Here is a 23,969-nt window from a genome sequence, read left to right as displayed (position 1 = left end):
ATATACAGGTTTCAATAATCATTGCACATTCATGTGCATTTCTCGTATTAATAAACGCAGATATTTCATTTGAAAGCGGCCAATGAGCGTAGGACTTCTGGCCACTGACGTACAGTACAATGCTGAAATGGTGGGATTTGAAAATAAATGAATTTCACCAGAAAATAAGCTAAAATTGGGAGAAATAATAGAATAATTGGGAGGCAGGAAAAACTGCCTAAAATCGGGAGTCTCCCACCTAAATCGAGAAAATTGGCAGGTATGGGTTTGGTTAAAGCTCCTAATGACAACAATCCAGACAGATGCATGCACTTTGCAGATGTGCTGCTCAAAATGCTGCATAGAAAATCCAGGTGTGTATAAACATGTCCAGGTCACTTGGAATGATGAGTCCAAATTTCATGTTTCCAGGAGTACAATTAGATGTACTGGTGGCAAGAAACCCATAATCTGAACATGAATATTCATGACTAAAGTTCTGGTATCATGACACGAGTCTGCATCTCTTGTGATGGTTTGACTGGCCTTCTCTTTCTCAACAATACCATTACCGGAGAAAATTACTTTCTGCGGTGGCAGTAAGATGGAGCACTGCCACGCTATGTCATTCCAGTGTGACAGTGCTTGAACAAAGCACTCTCGCAATCCTACATCGGCAGACACGTACTCGGAATGGCCAGTTTGGTCTCCTAATTTAAATAATAATATTATCTGTTTTATGTCTCACAAAGTGAATGCTAAAGTGCCAGAATTTTTCCTGTAATTTTACATGTCAGTAAATCGAACAACACCAGGTTGACATAATCGAACACCTTCCAATATCACTGGACTGAGCCAGGATCGAACAGGTCACGTTGGGCTCAGAAAACCAGCAGCACTCTATTGTCCAAGCTACTCAGCCCAGCTCTCCCAATTTCATCCCATCATACTGTTTCCTATCCTATCCTATCCTCTTACACCCAGTACAAGAGGTTACTGCAAGAACACACTCTACACCGATATATTAGCTCTGGCATATTTAGCTGTCGTGGTCATTTGTGGGGCTGTTACATGGCAACAGATGACCACACCATACTCAACAGATCGACCCATCAGTCCTGCGAAATATTTTATTTCTGACAAATGAAATCTGTTGACCGTGAATGTTTATTTTGTGGTAGTTTGAAGTTGTCACTGTGTGGACCTACTTATGTTTGGCTTATGAATACGTTAATTTGATCTCGTTATCAGTATACTTAAAAGGTAATTTTGTCTTGTGTGTTTGCTGTTTTCCCCAAACCATAATTAAATATATTTGCATGATACTTTTCCTACATGTCCTTGTGTCAGTGTTTTCAATTGCTGGGCCAAGTTCAAGGCCGAATGATTCCAATATGCCTAAATATTTTGATGCCTTAGATATGAATTTATTGCCAAAAGTGATTCAGACTCTGTGGGAAATGATGACTGTACTCCTGAAGATATTCCAACAGTATATCCGACAGTAAAGACAATAACAGCGACATGTCCAGTGCACAAGCCATACTGATATAAATTTGTTCAGAATTAAATGTTCTTTCTTTTAGGTTTAACAGTTAAGAAGTTATTTGCTAATTTTTATTTTCAAGATATTTTTTTCCCCATATTAATTATAATAGTATATCAAAGGTTTATTATTTCTGAACTGTTCAGTTTTATTTATCTGTGAACATTCTTTCATTTTAATGTATATTAATTAATAATAATAATGTTATTTGCTTTACGTCCCACTAACTACTCTTTTACGGTTTTCGGAGACGCTGAGGTGCCAGAATTTAGTCCCACAGGAGTTATTTTACCTGCCAGTAAATCTACCGACACGAGGCTAACGTATCTGAGCACCTTCAAATACCACCGGACTGAGCCAGGACCGAACCTGCCAAGTTGGGGTCAGAAGGCTAGCGCCTCAACCATCTGAGCCACTCAGCCTGGCGTATATTAATTAAAGCTACCAGATCCATGCAGGCAGACTAAGTGCAAGAGGGCTAAAGACAAGGGCTTTGAACATCGCATCCACAACGCGGATAAGCTAAGTGCCACTACCACAGAAGTTTCAGTGGATACCAGTGCTGATGTATCAAGCTGCTTATGATAATGTTTTTCTTCATCTTCAGGCATGTGCTGATCTGGATGGTGCATTGGCGAACAGAACACGAAAAATTAATTAAGTTTCCTAATGTTTACTATGTGATAATAACGGCAATAGTTTCTGACAACAATGCCTTTTCAATCATCTGCATAAATGTGGGCCACCTGTATTTTCTGGATTATAATAAGTTGAAATCTCCAGTTATAGAGTATACAAGGTATTAAGTCTCAATCATTCTACAAACCCCATCATTTAAATAGAACTTTTGGAAAAAGAGAAGTATTTGTAGATATTTTATCCCTTCCATACTTGGAATGCAAAACAGTGCTTAGGGTGTCATGAGTTTATATACACATAGATCCTGTGGGAAGTACGATCTCATTTTGACAAAAATCGCACTTAATTTCTGTAGTTATGCCTTCAACAGTAGAAGTTAAAATATTGTCATTGTACTGGTAAAATTAAGAGAGCTGTGATGTATTTTATACTCGGATACCAATATTCTTGGTGGGTTTTAACAATGATATTTTCGAAATGATTCTCACAATGGATGGCACTGCAAATGTAAAAATCTTATCCAACCCTGGAGAAAATACTAGTCACTTTCTTGAAAACGCATGGTGGTCCCTTTATGTCGATATAAGTGGAGCTGTGCGACATATGACCAGAGCAGTGAATGAGTGTGGGTGCGCACCAGTCGGTTGCACATAAGCAAGATGTCAAGTTGGGTTGTCGCAGACAGGCAAAAATCAGGTATAGAGTTTGGGCATGTCCAAGGGTACACGGTGAAAGAAAGTTAGGATTTCTTGGTGTATCAATGCGGATGTACAGAGAGTCACAGCAAGAAGAGAATTGCGTGCAATGAACATCTGCAGTTCAATAGCACACCACTGCTCACGTCTGCACGTCTTCAATGGGCCTGAGAAAGTCATCGACACTTCACAGTATCGAACTGGAAACGTCTAGTGTGTTCCGATAAGCTGCAATTTTTTCTTTTCTCCAATGATGCAAAGATCAAGTGCATCGATGGCCCAATGAAGCCTTTCATCTGCAGTGTGTGTGGAAGGTATGATTGAAGCAGGAAGTGGGTTTGTGATGGTATAGGGCTGTTTTTTTTTTTTGCTTTACGTCGCACCGACACAGATAGGTCTTATGGCGATGATGGGATATGAGAGGCCTAGGAAGTGGAAGAAAGCAGCCGTGGCCTTAATTAAGGTAGAGCCCCGGCATTTGCCTGGGGTGAAAATGTGAAACCAACTTCAGGGCTGCCGACAGTGGGGCTCGAACCCACCATCTCCCGATTACTGGATACTGGCCGCACTTAAAGCGACTACAACTATCAAGCTCGGTAGGCTGTATTTTTGCACGATGATGTGAGCCCACTCGTTCTGGTGATCGTGAACATGAATCTGGATATTCATGGTGACTAATGTTGTCATTTATCTGATATCTTCATTTTCAATGTGCTGTGGACACTCCCATCTTCCAAAATGACAACTGCTACATACAGAAGGCTCAACAATGTGTAGGTGTACATGATTTGAGGAATATTTACGCACCCTGTCACACAACCTCTAGTCCACAAAATCCCTCGATCTGAATCTCATTGAAAAATTTGTAGGACTATTAAGAGCATCGGGTGAAAAGCAGTCATCGGCATCCCCGTATTTTGCTGGAGTTACGGGAGCGAGCGGATTCACCTTGATGAGAGACTTCCTCACTGAATCTACATGGTTGTCCAGCCATAGGCAGTGTAACTCAGTTTTAGGTATGTTCTCGAGAGGGCGACTGATATTTTGTCCGAGGTACTTACTGATACTGAGAGACAGAAGTAGTTCATGATTTCTATTCAATCCTAGTTTCATTAATATATATTTTTTATCAGAAATACATCCTTGACAATATTAAAATACAATAATATCCCACAATATTACATGGTTTAAGTCAACTAATCAACGCTTACCTCTAATGAATCTATCTGAATTCTTTTTAAACCAAATTTTCGTTAAAGGAAAATTTGAATTTATTTTAATACATGTAATTTTATAGAGTTCGCTTAACCATTCTGAACACTTTCTCTTTCCACTTAAGAATATGTTGTCCTCAGCCTGAAGGCTGGTTGAATCCTCAACAGCTCCCCCATTAGCTGTCATAGATGACCTATGCATCATTGAAGAGGCGTACTAGGGAAATGAGGTTAGTTTCTCATTGCTTTTACGCTCAGAGTAATTTGAAAATAAAGTTTATTATAGCAGGAAAACAAGCAACATTATAATGTTCACTATTGCTACTAGACTGAGAACTAAGGCTACTTTCTTCACCTCATCCAAAGTATTTCTGGGATCACTGTGTTTTGGTTTTGGCTTGGGGTTTAGAGCTGGATACCCTTCCTGACACCATATGATATTTCAGGGGAAAATTCCAAACCTGATTCAGCCAGGATTTGAACCTCAGCATCTGGATGGAAAGGCAACAGCTAAGCCACTGCACTAACCATGCCCATGGCTAAGAGACTGAGAAATATGAGATTACTCCATAGATTAAAATAAATACTCCCCTTACTACTAAATTTGTGGAATTTTAAACTGAATTTCTTCAGAATATTCACGACCACATTCCACTTGAAATAAACTTTCAAAGTACCAGGTGTCCACAATTAAACTGACGGTGTTCAGCGAAGCACAGCATGGGGTGTAATGAATCCGACATTTTGCAGATATGCTAACTAAGCAATGCGCTCGCGAATTATTCCACAAAATCGATTAGTTCCAACAGTAGAAAAGAAGTCACTGCAAGCATTCAGAACGTGCAATTTCCCGTAACTATGACATTGGAATGTTCTTCTGGTGGAACTGCATTGTGTCAGTTCCTTGGTGTTGCAAGAAAAACCATTGCATTCATCTCACGTGGGTATTTGGTGTGGTTTTACAAGCTCCTTCATTATTGGTCCATTTTTCTTTAAGGAGATGACCCCTTGTAGGTCTGTTAGGTGTACAGTGACATTTGCACATTATAGGGACCTCCTTGTGCAACATGTGTTTCCAGCTTTACAAGAACGGACCTATAGCCATGCTGTTATTTTCATTCAAGACGGGGAAACACCACACCGCCCGCCAGGTGAAAGATTTGCTGCAAGAAACCTTCAGTAATGACCGCATCATCTCTGGGAATTTTCAAGATATGTAACCTTCAATATTCAGACCTAAATCCATGTGACTTTTGTTTGTGGGGATATTTGAAGGATCGTGTCTATCAGGGACATATCTGGTCTCTGCCTCATCTAAAGGCTAGCATACAATGGCATGTCACTCTTGATTTCACCCGATTATGATCAGCACTTCTAGTACCTTAAGCAAGAAACAAATGTATATACTCGATATACTCAACAATGGATGTCACTAAGAAAGTTTAGTAGGACCCCTATGTTTAGACTTGGTTCAAGTTTGATCTGTTTTTACTGTCCTCAAATAAATTAAGGAATATTGGTAGTTCATTTAGGATTTTAGAATTTGCCTTTGTTTATGATAATGGCAATGAAATATCTATTGATTGGTAAAGTTAAAGTGCTATCGTGCCACTTGAATGACACAGTACAACTGAAAATGCTGTACTAGCCTGGATATAAAATGGCCTCGCACATAAGATGAAGGTAATTAGAAGAAAAATTAAATAGTGAAATTACCACATTTTCAAGATCTCCTATAATGAACATAATTTAATAAGCTCAAAAGAAAATCTAAGAATGGAGGTTTTATCTTAAAAAATATTGTGAGCTTTCCTCAGATTTATTATGTAATGCTAATACGTGACTAACTTATCGACATAATCTGCCGGTAGGCATTGCACAATGGTAGTGTGATGTTGTAAACACAGTCCCAAATGCTGCATCATTTGTTTATACCATCCCAGGCTCATCTTAAATTTAGTTATCAGAATTTTAACTCTCTGCCATCTTCAATGCCTTCATTCTATGACTTCGCGATTTACTGGATAACTCTGGTTCTGTTTCTCCTGCATGAATTCAGGAAGAAGCCAATCAATTTCATTAAATTTTCCTCATTTTGGTCCTGTGAAACTTTTTCTTGATGTGCCAGCATACTTTTCTTTGCCTTTCCACCAAAGTTGTACATTACATTTAAAAACACTGAGCTTCATCACAGCGTGTACAAGACCAGTACATTTTGCCTTGCATAAAACTTGCAAATTGAGCTATCATTAAGCTGAGCCAAGCAACAATAAATCACAAGCCAGTACAGAAGCTGGAAAAAAATCATCAAAGCTTGAGAAATTTTGGTTTATTGTGACTTTGGGCTCAAATGTGATACATGTGGTGATCCCAACAGCTAATGTCAAAATACAGTACAGTCCAGGAATTATACAAGGAGTTTAACAAAAATGAATCTCTTTAAATTTTAGGCTGTACAAATAAGACAATAAAGTTTTTATAAATTATTTTACTATAAAAAACAACAACATTGTCTCATATAAGTCTGCCTATAGTACCACTGGGTGGACTGAGTAGCTTAGTAGCGCTGTAGCCAGTTGGAAACGGCTAACACTAGCATGCGATGTAGGCGGCTAAATACAAGACTGGAAGCATGTGGCTCAATGAAGTAAAAATGGACTTAGCTTCCATTAGGGTTTGTGATACCGACTGCCCTAAATTTGGTAAATTGGTAAATTCGGGGTCTCTATCAAAAGCTGTTAATTATCGCTAACTTCTTTCACATGAAAGAAAGAAAAAACTAATAGCCAGACTCAAGAGGTATTGGGAACGAAAGAGAGCATCCAAAAAGAACTAATCATAAGTAGGCTCAAATCACTAATAAATTGTCTTATATTTGGGTCAGTATGGTATAAGTTATTGTATAAAGAAAAATTAACACCTTTGAAAATGTATTTTTTTAAATGTTTCACTTCCAATATGTAAGTGTTCCATGTATCATTTTTTAAAATGTATAGGTGGCCAACCAAAATACTGTATAATACACGGTCCACTAAACTGATATATGTGCGGAAAGTCTTAATTTAAAACTGTGTGTGAAATTACTATTGTATTACGTTTATAAACCTAAATTGTCATATAAACGAATACTGCGCGGGTGATGCCACCGAAATCACTAGATGTATAATAAGTATAAACACATTTTTCATACAAATTTCCTTTATTCATAAAATTTTACGACAATTATTTCCGATTATCGAATGACTAATATTTTGACTTCTCAATTCATGAAACTTACAAAATTATATAAATCGTTTTTCAAAGTTTACTTTACAAAGACAAAGATCATGGAGTACTCGCTGATGTCCCATTGATGTTTAACACTGTTAACGAAAAACACTGTTCTAGTATCGACAGTCGATAGTTGCATTTTGCCCTTTGTTAAGGCAGGCATTAACAGAGTAAACTTTTACAAAGTCAATTTTCTCGCAATCTGCACAAATCCAGGATGCGTGCAGGCAGCGCTCTAGTTAAATATTCCAAAATCCAACAATAACACGTAAGTTAACTTACGTATGACATATCTTGATGACTAAAACAATTAAAATTTTAAACTCCTAACAAAATGAAATTATTTGAAAAGAAGAAATATGTATTCTTTATATACTACAAACCAGATTTAAAACATTAATATGGCAATATTACAATTTCCATATTATAAATTGGACAAAATATGTCAAATTGTAGATACAAATTAAAAGATATTCAGTTGTAAACAAATTTCAACTGTAGAATTTTTCACAACTGTTCGAATTTCTAGGAAATTTAAAAAAAATCTCCCCCTCAAGTTTAGTACGTTTTCATCTTGTTTTTTCTTTTCAAGTCATATCTTGTTTCACAATGTAATTTAAAATTTATTTAAAAACAAGTTCCCCTTGATAACACGTAAAAGTACAGAAACAAAATATGTATGAATATACACCAGAAGACGGGAAGTTAGGATGGAGTATAGGAATATACACAACAGGTAAAAATAATGACAAGTCATAACGGGAAAGGGAAAAAAAAGGAAAAGCAAAATTATAATTTCTTTACCTATGTAAAGTTTGATAAAGAATGAAATTGTATAGAACAATACGTATATCAGTTCTAGCTGCAGAGAGTGATATTAACTGTCATATTCTCATATTTGCTTGCATTATTTTGAAATTAACTAATTTGACAAATTTTTAAAGAACGGAAAAGTATGGATGATCATTAGGGGTGTTTTAAAGTGAATTATAACCAGGTAATCATCCCCTCACAATTCTAATTATAAGAGGAAAAGAATGATTTCCGGGGCTTTCAAGAATGTTACGTTCTAGGAAAAAAAAGAGAGAGAAAATGAAATTCCCTCTGAATCTTGCAAACCTAATACAATCAATGTTGGGAAAAACATACTGAAACGTTGACTTAGAATTTATATGAACAAAAACAGAAGTATTCATCTCTCCACTGAGAAAGCACTGAATAATTCTAAAAAAAATAAAAACTATAAACAGAAAAACAAGGGGGAAAATAGTTTAAAAGCACCTCTACCATTAAATTTTAAAAATAAAAGTATCAACAAAGAATGGAAATCAGATGAAAATGACACATCAGTCTTGGTAGAAGGGAAGACTAGAATTAACTATTTTTGAAGACAGAGGAGATTTGAAGTTAATCACTGTCTCTCGATTTCATCCAATCTTCCTCTTCCAGGACATCCTGACTTTAGACATGTTTATCTGATAAGGAGATCAACATTTTAATAAAAACTCCAATTCTGTTCTTATGCAGATATGTAAAAAAACATCTTATGCTGTTTGATTTTATTTCATGCTCATATTTTACCAAAAAGTTTAATACTATATTAAATATTCAAAAATGTCATCCATGCATAGTAAAATACACATTTTTTTTTTACAAAATTGTTTTTCTTTTTACAAATTTACAGAAATTTACTTTCTTATTTTATTGGAACACCAAAAAAACCCATTACATATTGTTGTTTTCCTGGAGCTTAAACTCTGCATAATCAATAAAACCATCGCTGTTCTTGTCCGCCTCTTTGAGTATGGGGTCGACGATTTCAGCCAGCTGGTCATCACTTTCAAAGAGTGTGGCTTCTTTCCCCTGGACACCTTCTCCAGGCTCTGTAATTTCGACATCCACAGGCACAAAACAAGAGGTAAAAAAAAAAAAAAAAAAAAGACAAATGCAATGTTAGTATTGTTATTCAGCAAGATTTTCATGCATGTAAAAACACAAACAGGCTCACAGCATTACAAAATTAATTACTCTGATAAGCACATCAACCAGTTCAGGCAATTCTCAGCACATCTAGAGCAGAAAGAAATTCACATCATTTTTAATTTACGTTGTAAGAAATAAGTTTTTAATGTTCATTGCAGTTTACACATATTGACCGGATACAATGAAGAGGCCTACAACCACAAATATTTTTGTGACTGGATGCCTGATAAGTTTTTAAATACTATTTTCAAATTCAGTGAAGAGGGAAATTCAAACAACATTACAACACTGCAAAATCAAGCAGTAAACTTGTTGAATTATGTAATTATATGACTTTTTACTGAATGAATAACAGGAATTTTACTTTTTAAGAAATGGAAATACTGTCATCCCCATCCAAGGAAATAAAATCGTAGCCTGTACGCTTAAACCATGCATTTTTTGTAAATTGTAAAACCAAAATTATAACGTAATGTGATCTGAACAAATCACGGGAACTGTGCAGCCTTCCACTACCAAGTGGAACAGAATCCCAACGACTGAGTGTGACTGTGACGCGACACAACAGACAGTGAAGCACATCATCAAAGAATGCAGGAACAGAAAATACAATGGCAGTGCTAGTGACTTTGCTTTTGCGACTGCAAAGGCTATAGACTATATAAACAATTTGGACATACGTACATAGTGTAGATCTTACAATAACAGTTGCTGTATCTCTAGCCATACGCTAAATAAATAAATAAATATAACATAATGTAATGAATTACAATTTTCACTATTAAATTTTAAGAGGTGCTTTAGAAGCATTCCTAATATAATACAGAGTTAAGGTGGATAAGCTGTGGCTTGTGGTTGTTTGGGTTTAAACTACCTGATAAATTCACCAACAATCCAATCGTGCTTACCGGGAATAACATCAGTTAGGTTATTTATTTGAAGACATACTGTACCTTTACACTGTTGTTGTACCTTAATCTTGCATAGTAAATATTTATATGAAACTCGATATGAAACTCCCTCGCTATTTAGAGGCTAGTTATCATCGGATGCCTGATAAGTTTTAAATATTATTTTCGAATTCAGTGAACAGGGAAATTCAAACAACATTACAACACTGCAAAACCAAGCAGTAAACTTGTTGAATTATGTAAATATATGACTTTTTGCTGAATAAATAACAGGAATGTTACTTTTTAAGAAAGGGAAATACTGTCATTTCCATTCAAGGAAATAAAATTGCAGCTTGTACGCTTAAACCATGTCTTTTTGTAAATTGAAAAACCAAAATTATAATGTGTTAAGTTTTCTTTGAATGTATAAATGTAAGAAAATAAAACAGACTGTTTATATCCAGTGCAGTAGAAATCACACCAGAATATCTTGAAAAGATTGGTTTTCTTGCGATTATAGAGGTTTTTCCTCTTACATACTGTACCCCATTCAGTATTTCGCTGAGTAGTGGACGAGAGCTTGTAATGACAATCTAACGTCATCGTTCTCTTCCTGCAAAGTATGTTCGCTCTCTCGCTTCACTGTGACATACGGTTGCTACGTAAACTGCCCGCATTTACATCACGCCATCCCGGGTGCACTCGGCTAGCCTCAACAAGGGGCCTAGCCGAGCACCTCTGATATAGAGCTTCCTCTAAGTTGTTAGGACATATTGAGATTTTTATATCTATGCACCAGAAATAAAGGGCATAATGTCCTTTAAAAAAGAATGAAATTAATCTTTGTTGACTAATATTTACAGTATTTTTTGTGCTCTTTTCAGAGGAGCAAAGCATAAGAGTGAGTTAAGAATATGTAACATCACAGTATCAGGAGAAAGAGCACTGTAAAGGAACCCTTCTCAACAGACACCCCAGATACTGAGATGAGACTTGGCCGATGAGAAGCACAGCTTATTCATAAATTCCATGCAAATTTTCATCTGTGTATGATGAATGGTTTCAGAGCACCAAGAGGAAGGACAGCTTGACAATGATAAGCTTAACAATCAATAAATTTGACCATTGTTGGTCTTCGATTGGTCCGTATTGACTAAGCTCATGAAAAATGCCATGGGTAGTTGTTGGGTTTGCCCTGTCAATATTTATTATAAAATTCTTAAGTTTACGTAACTGTTACTCGTGCATGTTTTGAGAGATGGCCCACTCTCTTCATCGGCGAACTTGATATCTCAAAACTCCTCAACATTCTAATAAAATGGTTATCTAAATAGCATTAACAGTTGTATTTGTCCTTATTGCTGAGGAAGCCTTTTTAAAAATTTGTATTAAAAACAGACATTGATCTATTGGATTAAGTGAGAATCAATTTACATCTTGATCTTGCTTGCTGTTATAAAACCATCTAAGCCATTTTTATCCTCCACTGAATTTTTTTCTACCTCATAAGATCTATTTAGAATAAGTTTCCCCTAGACCTGTAACTCAGTTGTACAGACTCGTCCTATTATGGTGCTAGGCCATATATAAACAGAGCGGATCAAACAATCCCGCCGTGCCCTTGGAACGAGTGCCTGGTAGATGTTGTTATTATTATAATGTACTGGAACAGTGAAAACCTACTCGCTTATGAATTTTATAATAAATATTGACAGGGCAGACCCAACAACTACCCGTGGCATTTTTCATAAGTTTAACGATGTTAAAGTATAACGTAATTTATTATTTTATGACATTCTTCGTATTGAATATGCATGAACTATCAAGATGTTATCTTGATAACAACATACAGTGTTATATCACAAAATAATTAAAGTGCCACTTTCACCAAAGTACAATTTTGCAAAATCCAAAGTCCAAATTAAATTATTAGGTATGAAGACACTAATCAAAAGGTACCCTCCCATGTAAAGTTACATTCAAGGACCATAAACAGCGAGCATTGTATGTTGTTGTTAATCAACATGATTATGTTTTGCTAGTTCACACACATTCACAGACATGCCAACGTTCAAAAGTCAGAAACCAGGAGACTTTTTTTTTTTTACGGCATAATGCGACATGTTACCACACATCATCGATGATGCAACTTGCATACAATAAAGATACTATTCTATTACATAACTTCTCGTATGTATTTACTTACAAATGCTGCATATTTATGAACTTTAGAACATATAACACTTCATCACAACCATCTCAGGCCTCTTCACATAATCTCAACTTGCCTTGCCTTGCTGAGCAGATTTTAAGGATAATTTTTTTCCAGAATTCTTTATCGGGATGTATTGACCTGAACTGTGTTTTTGTCCTCATAAGTACATCTCACTGCCGGCATTGCAATGTGAAAATGATAAAACTGAATGTATTAAGTAGAGAGTCTGTCATATTGAACCCCTCTGCTTACTATATAAACATGTACTCTGAACCTTCGATTTACCATTTAAATTCTGATGCAAATGAGGTTCTTACATGGCTGTATTTAAGTATTAATATCTCTGCAACTATTTGCTCAAATAATAAGAAACCAGTACATAAATACTCAGAATTAAACAGTCTCACACTCCGGTTCCAGTCTAGAATTCTACGGTCTCCTTAAGGCAACCTGGGATTTTATTCTTGGCACCGACAATAGTTTAGAAATACAAGTAATCTTGGAACGGCGTTAACTGTGCACCATGAAGATGATTAGGGAGCTGCTGCGAGTAGTAGCACTTAACAAAGAACCAAAACTGCAGTTGCTGTCCTCCCGTATCTTCAGGTCACGAGCCGGGCAGCAGCCGTCTTGTTCTCCAAAGGCCAACACAGCACAAATAACTATTCAACTAAATTTTTCTACATTACAGCGAAAAAATATACTGTAGGAAATAAACTCACCTAGTAATGCATATCTGTTTGTCTCATCACACATGCTTTGCCAAAAGTTATCACCGAGAAATTGATCTAGAATGATTTTAGGCGCAAGTTCAATGTTTTGAAAAACAGGACTTACCCAAAGAATTCCCATGAATTGCACTTTTTTAGGAATGTTTTGTACTGGACACATACACTTTCCACTATTTTTCTTTTGTTATGGTGCGCGGGAACATTTACAGTCGCAATATTTAGGTCTGCTTCATCACACACTTCACTAAGCACGGATGTGTCTTGATCATTACATTCACTAGAAGAACTTTCAGATATATCAAGATCTTCATTACAATCGCTATCTAGTAAGATATCCACAACTTCCTGCTCGGTTATAGCTACGCGCGGGCTCATCTTTACTGACTGAATAATCGCGACAACAGCTGTTCAGCTATCTTCAAATACAGCGGTTATTCACCGGTAGATAATGTAAATACAGTGATAACAGACTTCCTTGAAATACAAAGAAGTATTTTAATGCCATCTGCTGAATTAATAATCAATTACTTCACTGTTTCGTCGATAACACAGGGCACTGCATTAGCCTGTCAATTCGGCGGCTACGTAAGTCAAGTCCAAGGTAGCGCACCCCGTCAATTCGACGGTTAGGTAAGCCAAGGGGTTAAGATCACCACCAGCTGATTGCATCTGACCTGCCAGTGCCCACTGAACATGTTCTCTCCAGCTACTTAAATGAGGAAAAACACAGGATTTTTAAGCAATAAAGGAATGCTAAAGCTGCTCTCAAAATCGGGATAAGCCTCTACGATCAGGAGAGTGGAAGGAAGGATAAAAAATTGGGAGTATCCCGCTTAAATTGGGGGAGCTTGCACATCTGCATTCACTATAAAAAAGTGATAAAAAATAAATTATATCATACTTTTTAAAACATATTATGGCCAAGTTGTCTTCTCTCTTTGTGCATAGAAACCATTCCTCATATGCAGCTGAAATTTTGCACTGAAGCTATGAATAAAGCTGTACTTCTTGTCCAACAACAGTCATCTCGATGTCTAGGGTATCGATTGGGAAGGATTCCTTGTAAGTGGGCAGGTAACATTTTACCTTCTTGCAGGCACTGTATCCAGATAGAGCTGCTGTTAATAAAGAACCACTGATTTTACCGCAGTGCTGTCTCCTCCATGAAAAACAGGAAGACACTGACAGCGTTTAAAAAATTCATTTTCAATATACGTTTTCCAAGAGGTACTGTATTTATCTGCGAAATGGGTGCAACCCCCCCCCCCCCATCCCAGTTTCCCATGTTCACACCAGGCAAATGCTGGGGCTGTACCTTAATTAAGGCCACGGCCACTTCCTTCAAACTCCTAGCCCTTCCTTGTCCCATTGTCGCCATAAGACCTATCTGTGTCGGTGCGACGTAAAGCAACTAGCAAAATGTCTTTTATACACGGAAAAATCTATGAAAAATGAGACATTAAAATAAACACCATCTTGAATGTGAAATAATTGCTATCATCAATAGTGATACAGCATATCAGCCGTGACTACAAAGAGGCCCATGATGAATCGATAACAAGCATCAGCTGTTTAACTTCTGTAACAAAACATGACAGCAAACAGCATTTTAAAAAAAAGGTGCAGATGTAAGGCTTTTCAGGCGTTTGCTCTATTAACCAGCGTTTCATCTTAGGCCTGAAAAGCCTTACATCTGATCTGTTTTTTTGACATGCTTTATTGGTGGAAAAAATATCTAATTCCCTCCTTGGAAACTTAGAATTTCCATTAGCAAACAGCATACCGTAACTTCAAATTGGAAGTAAAGGACAGCGGTAATTATTGTTAAAAAAAAAAAAAAACATTACCAACATACTGCACTCTGTCATCTCATTCATTATGCAAATGAATCCAGCAAATTTAAGAAGACAAGTTAGAAAAGTAGTTATATTTCCAGAAACTCTGGGTGCAATGTCAGAAGAATCCAAGGTGTATTTTTTAAAATCAAAATACAAATATCCTTTTCAACCCTATGCCATACTTTGACAGACTTCCAATCCGCACGCATGGACTACCTACAGACGCACATTTACGGTTACCAAGCCAGTGAGATTTGTTCTATAAGTTTTAAAATGTAACCAGCATATGTCAAGAAGTACCTTAACTTCATTTTTATATCATAAACGGTAACTTGCTCCAGAAATAAGAAAAATAAAACCCACCTCACAGCTTGTTATTTATAAACATATATAGATAGTAGTGGCCTGGAGTGGTGCACATGATGTTATTCATGATTGGCTTGAGAATACTGATGTTGAGATTTGCAATGAAAGTGTGCAAAATGAAAATAATTCATTTTCAAATTATATTGGCGATTCTGATTCTATCTCCAGAGAGATAATTTGAGTTTTATACAAGATGCAACAACATCAACAAAGCCAGTTTATGAAATTCACGCTGTGGTAAAGAGAAGGTTTGGAGATAATCCACCAGAAATATAAGTGGTCAATGAATTTCTAACCCTATAGTTATGGGATCATGTAAGCCCGCCTGGTGGCCATGATCGTTAAGGCGCTGAAGTCTAAAAATGGTCCAACACCGAGGTTAGCCGGTTCGAGTCCCGTTGGTCGAAAAAATTTTCACCATCAGAATGTTAGCCGGCAGGGTAGGGGAGGTGGTGGTATACAATTTCTAATCACTAGATTGCGAGCCAAAAGCCTGGATTAAATTCCAAACCTCTCCGCAGTGCTCATACGGAGTGAGGGCATATGACGCTGTTGATGGTGATTCGTCCGTCGGATGGGGACGTTAAGCCTTGAGCAGACCCCTTGGTGCTATTCGACAGGAGTAGGCTATGTGCCGGCACCGGGTTTCACCCTCTCCCTACTATCATATATCACGTCATTCATTTCATCTCTCATTAACTCCTCTGATGAGGTTGACGTCAGGAAGGGCATCCGGTCATAAAAAAACCGCCACGACAAATTCATCTCACCTCATACCCGACCCCGTAGGGAAACGGGACAAGGGTTGGACAAACAATAGTTATGGGATCATGTAACAAAAGAAATCAAAGCTTATGTTTGTAAATATCTTGCATCTTTGCAAAATTCCCCTCACACTAAAAATATTCTCTGGACACTTCAGGGTCGATATACTAGCTACTACCTATCAAAAATAATTCCAACTGAGAAGAAATTATAGCCCTCTAGGAGATACAGAATGGTGTAGCATGAGGACACCTGTCTTTTTTAGTATTCCATACATAGGGCCTAAAGGACTTCTCCAACCATAAATGTACGGTAGAATGAAAAAAAAAAGTTGTTTGTATCAGTGTATCATCCATGTATATATTTGTCTGCACTTCCTTAAAATAAATGAAAATATAAAATAGTTTGCAAGGACACAATTGTTTCCAAAAAACATGGTAGGTCAAAGGGTTAAAAGTATCTGCAACTGGAATCTGACCCATTTAACAGAAGCCTACAACACACAAATATTATGACAGACTTTCCAATCAAATACGCAAAGCTTTATCTGACCCTGTAATAATTAAGAGAGGAATTCCTCAAAGCAGTATCATTGGAACTTTATGTTTTCTTATACATATAAATAATACGAGTAAAGAAGAGGAATCAGAGATAAGGCTTTTTGCGGATAATGTTACTCAGTATAGAGTAATAAATATTTTAAAAGATTGTGAGCAACTGCAAAATGACCTCAATAATGTTGTGAGATGGACGGCAGGCAATGGTATAATGATAAACTAGGTTAAAAGTCAGGTTGTGAGTTTCACAAATAGGAAAAGTCCTCTCAGTTTTAATTACTGTGCTGAACACTGGCCGCACTTAGGCGACTGCAGCTATCGAGCTTGGTGTTTATTGTTTAAAGGGGCCTAACAACTCAGTCATCAGTCTTTATTGGAATGACGAAGTGCAACAAACGAAAAGTAAAACTTTCATAATGTGTCCACTGACTTAGAATCTAAAATGAATGAGTACGAAAAATTGATCGTAAAAACCAAAACAATCAGCGGATCAATTCACAATGTCTTAATTACTGGGATGATGCTTATTATCTAAAGGGATCCAAAATCCAGGTCACCGGCCCCTCATAATGGTACTAATCACAGGTAATGCAGACTTGTGGTATGTCACACACAATGGCATCACTCACAGGTGACACAGACCCAGGCTGTTCCTCACATTGTCGTACTAATCACGGGCGCTGGCTATATCCGTGGTGTTCCTCACACAGTGGTACTAATCACAGGCAAGTATACTCGTTGTGTTGCTCACATAGTGACACTAATCACAGGCAATGTAAAACCATGGTGTATCACACATTATGGTACCACCCACAGGCAATACAGACCCAGGATGTTCCTCATATACTGTAGTGGTGCTACTCGTAGGTAATTCAGACCCATTCTGAACACAGTGGAACCAACCCATTCGAGCACAGCGCTTGGTAAATACTCTTACTAGACGCCAGTCTATGCAACCGAGCGCTCGCTCCCCCGCCACAGTGAATTGTACACGATGGTACTAATCACAGGCAACGCCCAGATCCATGGTGTGTTGCACATAATGGTACTGCTCGTAGGTAATGTAGGCCCACGGTGTTCCTCACATGGTGGTACTGATCGCAAGTAACGTCGACCCATGGTGTTCCTCACATAATGGCACTCATCACAAGTAGTCTCATGGTTCTACTTTCATCATCCCTTGGTCGCCCCATTTAGTCACATCTTACGACAGGCAGGGGATACCGTGGGTGTATCCTTCGTCTGCGTCCCCCCACCCACACGGGGGTCTCCTCCATCCTCTTTACATGTCCAAACCATTATAGTTTTGCAATTCTGTCAAGTTGATTTGCAGTTTATATCATTAACAGTAGGTGGCAGCACATCTAACTCAATTTTCACAAATTTGATGGTCAGCCCGTTTTTGCGTGTATCCAAACAAATCTACCTGTATCTACTTCAGGATTTTTAATAACTAGGAGCCAACTGTATTGTTTCCTACCCATTCAATGGCATTTATGACAAAAAATACAGTAATTTCTGGTAATGAGAAAAGACAGCACACAAGGAATTTAGTAAGTTCTTTCGAGATGAAGAAAAAAAAAAAAAAACATGCATCAAAAGCATACACACACAAGAAATAAAAGCAAGAAGAGAGACAAAGAAAGGTAGTAAATCAGCAAGAAAAAATGAGAAGGAAGGGAGAAAGAAATGAAAAGACAGAAATTATGAATACTATGCATTGTGCTTGAATATCCTCCTTGTCACTTCATTTCTGAATAAATATACTGATGTAAACCTCAACTGCTTATGTTCATAAAATCTGCCTCTGAACCCATCACCTGTAAGGCAGGCTCTTTAAATGTTCCAATTTTTAAAAGATTTTCATGCTATGGGATCTTTATTAAACATCTAAACCACTCTCCTGGCAACGATCGTCAAAATTCTATGTTTCAGCTATCTTAGGTTGGTTTCACACGTGCAACTGCAGTTACCAGGTCAGAAATGTTGCCGCCAGTTGCTCACTTGTGTGGTTTTTTTTAAATTACGCAGTTTTTAAAATGAGAGTTTCCACACGGCGCCACTAGATGCTACTTTTCATCGCTAATGAGGCTAACCCGCCAAATGTAACGACCCACTTTCCCAGAAACTTCCCTCAGTGAAAGAGGGGTCGAAATAAGCAAACACATCTTTCGGCTTATCTGTAGACACTCGGCAGTTTCGGAGAAAATGACGGTAGAAGTTTCCAAAGTTCTTTATGTGCCTATTAGCGTGAAAAAAACTCAACCCACGCGGTGGTGCAGTGGCTTTCGCCGCGGCTTCACACTCATTTGCCCCATGTTCAAATCCTGATAAATTAAAAAAAAGTTATTTACTTTTGTCAGTGAAGATTACTACACAAATGGTTTTGTTCAATGCATTTAAAAATATTGTTGTCCTTATTCGTCCATGTTCTGTCTGGTAAATGAATTTTAAAACACCAATAAATAAATGAAAAAACTCATTTGAAACCATTTCTGAAAAAAAAAAAAAAAAAAAAAAAAAAAAAAAGGTCCATTATGCTTGCTTTGTTGCAAACTTACTGTCAACACATGAAATCTTCAGTAATATTGACAATATTTCTTTCCCGAGTGATAATGAAACCCAGAAATATAAAATCCAGTTCTCTGGACAGCCAATTGTCTCATGTGAATGTAGCCTGAATCCCAGGTTCAATACCTTTATCGACTCGATAAGCAATAGCCCCTTCTAGCTCAGTGTGGAAAGCAATTACCCCACTCCTCCTAGTATGCCTCTAGCGGTGACACTTGTGATTTCCATGACAGCTGATGATGGAACTGTTGGATCCAATCTATCTTCCAAATGAGGACTCAAAATCTTCTGGGAAAGTGCACAGGAAGTTTATCAAAAACTCCTTTGAATCATGCAGCAATGAATGAATTTTATACTCTGGACTCAGTAACACATACAGCAGTTAAATTCAACTATAAATTGGATGTTGTGGCCTCTTCGTTTGCTACAATCTTTTATGTCAGGACAGAGAGATCTGAAGTGGAGAGTTTATGAAGAAATACACTGTATCTCTTGCACAGGGTCCAAGAGGAGATCAGATATTGTTGCTATCCACCAGCAGACTCTAACAGCTGATATTCTTGATCCAACCATCTGGTTCGAAAGAGACTTATCCCAGGCCAAGGAAGTTGACCAGTAAAAGAAGAGCATTTATGAACCATGCATCACATAACTGAGTGAGAGACATAACATTCGTCCAGAAAACTGGTCCATGATAGGTTTGCTATTTGGAAGCAGAGGCAGTGTACCTAAGCACACGTGGGAAATATTGAGAAAGCTTGGAATCCAGCACACGACTCTGGAAAAATGATAGTGGACATTTTGAAAGATTCGGTGACTTTTTAAAAACATCACTTATACTTAGTAGTGGCTGGTGCAGAAAATCAGTTATGTACTGTAACCCATTCCCCCCCAGCCCCTCTAAAAAATAAAAATATTTAGAAACATATGTAGTTTTCAAGAGGCTCTCCACTGAGTTTTCAATACTGAACAAACACGCAAACAACCCCACCATATATACACATTCCTCATACAACACTAATTAAACACACAGTAACACCTGCAATGACAAAACATTCTCGAATTCAAAAACACTTGGTGTGAGCGCGCAAAAATAGAATTTCTCAATGTTATCAGAAGCACTGAAAGAAAAACCAGCAACGTCGTAATGCAAAATTACATGTTATGTCATTATCGTGAAATTTATAAACAAGACATTTTGTAATTAAAGAAAATCACAATATCGTCTCCTGATTTTGACAACATAAAAAGTACAATAACGTAATTACGCGAATAATCCCCGCATGTTTTTAATAAATATTTGAGGAACGAAATCGGGGTGCGGGTTTTATTTGCATCAAGGTTGGCAATACGCTCCTGGTTCACATAGTTTTCGATGTTGGATGTACAGTTATGCTTTGTGAAACCGCAGATGGAAGAAAACTGTCCCCACATCATATTTAAACGGAAAACAGACTTTTAATTCAAAACTGCCTTTACATTTTAAAAAGTAGTATTTCATAGAGTAATTTAAATTCAAATTTTCTCGGCGTCACGATAGAACGCGTCTTCCAGAACGTGCAGGGGTAGCTTTTCGCACTTTCACTTGCTTCGGTGTGTCTACAGTGTGTTTCATAGTTGCTAAGTTTGAGTGAAATTGTAATTCGTTTGTATTCAGTGTTTTAAGGAACGCCACATCATCACATAGCAGCCAGTATGCAGAAAAGCAGAATCTGCTAAAACTGGTGATGCCGACAGTTGGCGAAAAAACGTGGCTCATAATTATAATAAATTTGTACGCACCGAACTATATTGTCAATGCCGATGAAACATTTCTTAATGCCGAGATCAACAGACTTATGGTTTTAAAGGAGATGGGGTTACTGTACTGTGTTGCAATGCAGACGGAAACGGAAGGCTTCTTCCGTCATCATAGGAAAGTTCAATACGCCACGATGTTTACGAGCAAGTACAAGGCATCTAAAAATGAAAACATTACAGTAATCCAAAAAATAAGACACTTGCACAGGGGAGCCAGCATAATTTGCCCTTGTCTTTGAATACTGTTTTTTTCCTTTCGCTACATGAGGTTATGTTTGGCAGTGATTTATCCGAGTGCTTTATTTGAATAATGTAAATTCACCTAGTTGGGTAGATTTAGGAAATGGTCTTTTTCCATGGCATTTGAAAAGTTTAAACTGTGAATCAAGGTGATTTCAAGCATTAATTGGTCTTAGAATACTTTGTGACGTGGCAAAGTCTGGCATTTCTGAATTACGAGAGAAATGCCATGGCGGGAAATAGTAGAAAGATAGAGCCACAGTCCCGTGTTGCAATGCAGACGGAAGCGAGAGACTTCCTACTTCTTTCTCTCTCATAGGAATGTTCGATAAGCCACGATGTTTAAAGGGTATCTAGTACATTCCGAGCAAGTATAAGGCATCTAAAATGCATACAGTACAGTAATCCAGTGAATAAAGAACTTGCACAGGGGCGCCACAATAGATATCTCCTAGTTTTTGAAACTTATTTCCTTTCGTTGCGTGAAGTTATGTTAACTAGTTAGTTATCCAATTGCATTATTTGAATACTGTAAATACGCCTTGTTGGATCCATTTCAGAAATAGCTTTTTCCGTGGTATTTGAAAGGTTTAAACTGTGAATCAATGTTCATTGCTTGCAGTAATGGGTCTTAGAATATTTTGTGATGCGGCAAGGATTGGCATTTCTGAACTACAAGTTGGCAGTTAATTTGAAATCTTGTAATTCGAAAACACATTTTTGTGTCCCTACGACTCTGAATTAACGAGGTTTTACTGTATCGCAAAACTAACAAACGAGTTCGCAGGTGTGTCTGTTTCAAGTACTTACATTGCACGAAAACAATTATCCACCACGGGTCGTGTTACTATCCGTGTAAAAAGAGACCGCGTGTGAGAAGTGTTTTAGATGTAGTGTGTGATGAATTTATAAGTAATTTAGTAGAGGATTCTAGTTATGCAAGAAACAAAGAATCTTCTTATCTACGGCGAATCAAGCCTATTGCAAGTTCAGATTAATGAAATATCTGTCACGTAAGAAGGCCTACTTGCTCATTTTCATGGCAAATGCATTTTTATCATTTCAAATATATTCAAGCAAAGTAGCTATATGCGTCAAGTTCATATTTGCGTAAATACCATGTAGAACTCGAGGAGTGATATGAAATGTTTGTTTATGCCTAATTTACTCTTTCGATGGAAGGAATTTTAGTTCATTTCATTTTTTTAAAATTCAAAATGGTCCTTTCTAAAATTAGGGTGCAGGGACTATTCAGCGGCGGGGATTATTCGCGTAAATACGGTATTTATAGTTCATCAATTTACAAATGTGGCTATGGAATAGGCAAGTTGGGAGTATTAAAAGACCTGGCGGGAACAGCAGATGGCTTCCTTTACAGTATTTTGTTTTCCTGTTTGCTTTGAGCGATCCCCTCTTAAATACTACTGTTGAGTCTAGAGGGTGCCACCTGCCACGTTCTCATTTCGGTCGAAATACAAGTGTGACCAGTGCTGCCTCTCTGTGGTCGAACAAAGAATCACTGTGAAGTGATGTCTTGGCTGTTCTTTCTACAGCACATCGGAAAAGTTGGGCACGCATGCGAGAAAGGCAGAGTTCCTGCTTTTTGGCTAAAAGCTTAGAAATTCTTGCTGAGTTGTGACCTGCATAGCAACCGGTGTGGAGCGCACGACTAGTGATGGGAGTCGAATGATTCCCTAATCATTGGCTGACATCTTTTTCATTGCACTGTTTTTTTGTTTTGTGTTTTGCTGGTGGCTTTATGTCACACCAATACAGAGGTTTTATGGTGACGATTGCACTGTATTTGATTGCAGATAATATTATTAAAATAATTTATTTTTCATATAGACAATGTCCTGCAGCACTTCAGCACATAAAGTACGACCGCCCCCCTGCTTATACTACTGCTAAGTGATAAATTGTTTCGCGTTTTCTTTCCTTACAATATATTTGGTTATTATCGTCTAACTTGTTAAAATTCAAGATCCTTGTGGTCATTCACGGTTTGTGAACTGATGTCTTTTGAAAATACTACTAATAATTACTATAATAGGTGATTATTAATTGGGAGAGTACTTTGAAACAGAGGGTGAATCATTTTTAATCTCGCTCTAAGAGAGCGAACGAAATGGCCGTATGGTTAGGGGCATGGAGCCGTGAGCTTGCATTCGGGAGAGGGTTTGAATCCCACCGTCTGCAGCCCTTAAGATGGTTTTCCGTGGTTTCCCATTTTCACAGCAGGCAAATGCTGGGGCTGTATCTTCATTAAAGCCATGGCCGCTTCCTTCCCACCCTTAACCCATTCCTATCCCATCTCCGATATAAGACCTATCTGTCGGTATGACATAGAGCCAATTGAAAAAAAAGATACAAACGCAAGAATTTCTGCTGCATAGTGCAAGTAAACGAGTTTCATAGCAATTTAGCATTTTAGAGGGAGGATGGGTGATAAATCCAGCACCTGGTCTGTGGTAAAATTTGTGAAGAGCATATTTTAGTGTCAGAAAACTGACTCTTTTGCCCGATACTTTCATGTCAAGAAGGTGGTTTAGATATCTAATAAAGACTCCATAGCATATGGACAAAAGTTCACAAGCTTGATTTCTTCCAGTCAAATAAAATTAATGTAGTTTATTTTACTCTTTTATCCCAAATCACTCACACGTC

General features: G+C 37.5%; 1 protein-coding gene across 7 annotated transcripts in view; it reads right to left on the bottom strand.

The window, feature by feature from the left end:
- Positions 1-8,854: 8,854 nt before the first annotated feature.
- The window catches only part of LOC136885067 (lymphotoxin beta receptor inhibitor), a 57,019-nt gene continuing 41,904 nt past the window's right edge, over positions 8,855-23,969 (bottom strand). For 6 of the 7 annotated variants that reach the window (XM_067157466.2, XM_067157471.2, XM_067157465.2 and 3 more), the window contains one exon: positions 9,088-9,226. Coding sequence is in view for 1 of the 7 variants with exons in the window: in XM_067157467.2 (XP_067013568.1) it covers positions 9,069-9,226 (158 nt within the window). In the remaining 6 variants the exon portion in view is untranslated. Of the gene's footprint in view, positions 9,227-23,969 lie in introns of all 7 variants that reach the window. The other variant, XM_067157467.2, reaches the window with a different exon arrangement.

This window comes from Anabrus simplex, chromosome 13, assembly GCF_040414725.1.
Source record: "Anabrus simplex isolate iqAnaSimp1 chromosome 13, ASM4041472v1, whole genome shotgun sequence".
Lineage (NCBI taxonomy): Eukaryota > Metazoa > Arthropoda > Insecta > Orthoptera > Tettigoniidae > Anabrus > Anabrus simplex.
Note: the sequence above shows the minus strand (reverse complement) of the source record. Positions and strands in the feature narration are given on the sequence as shown.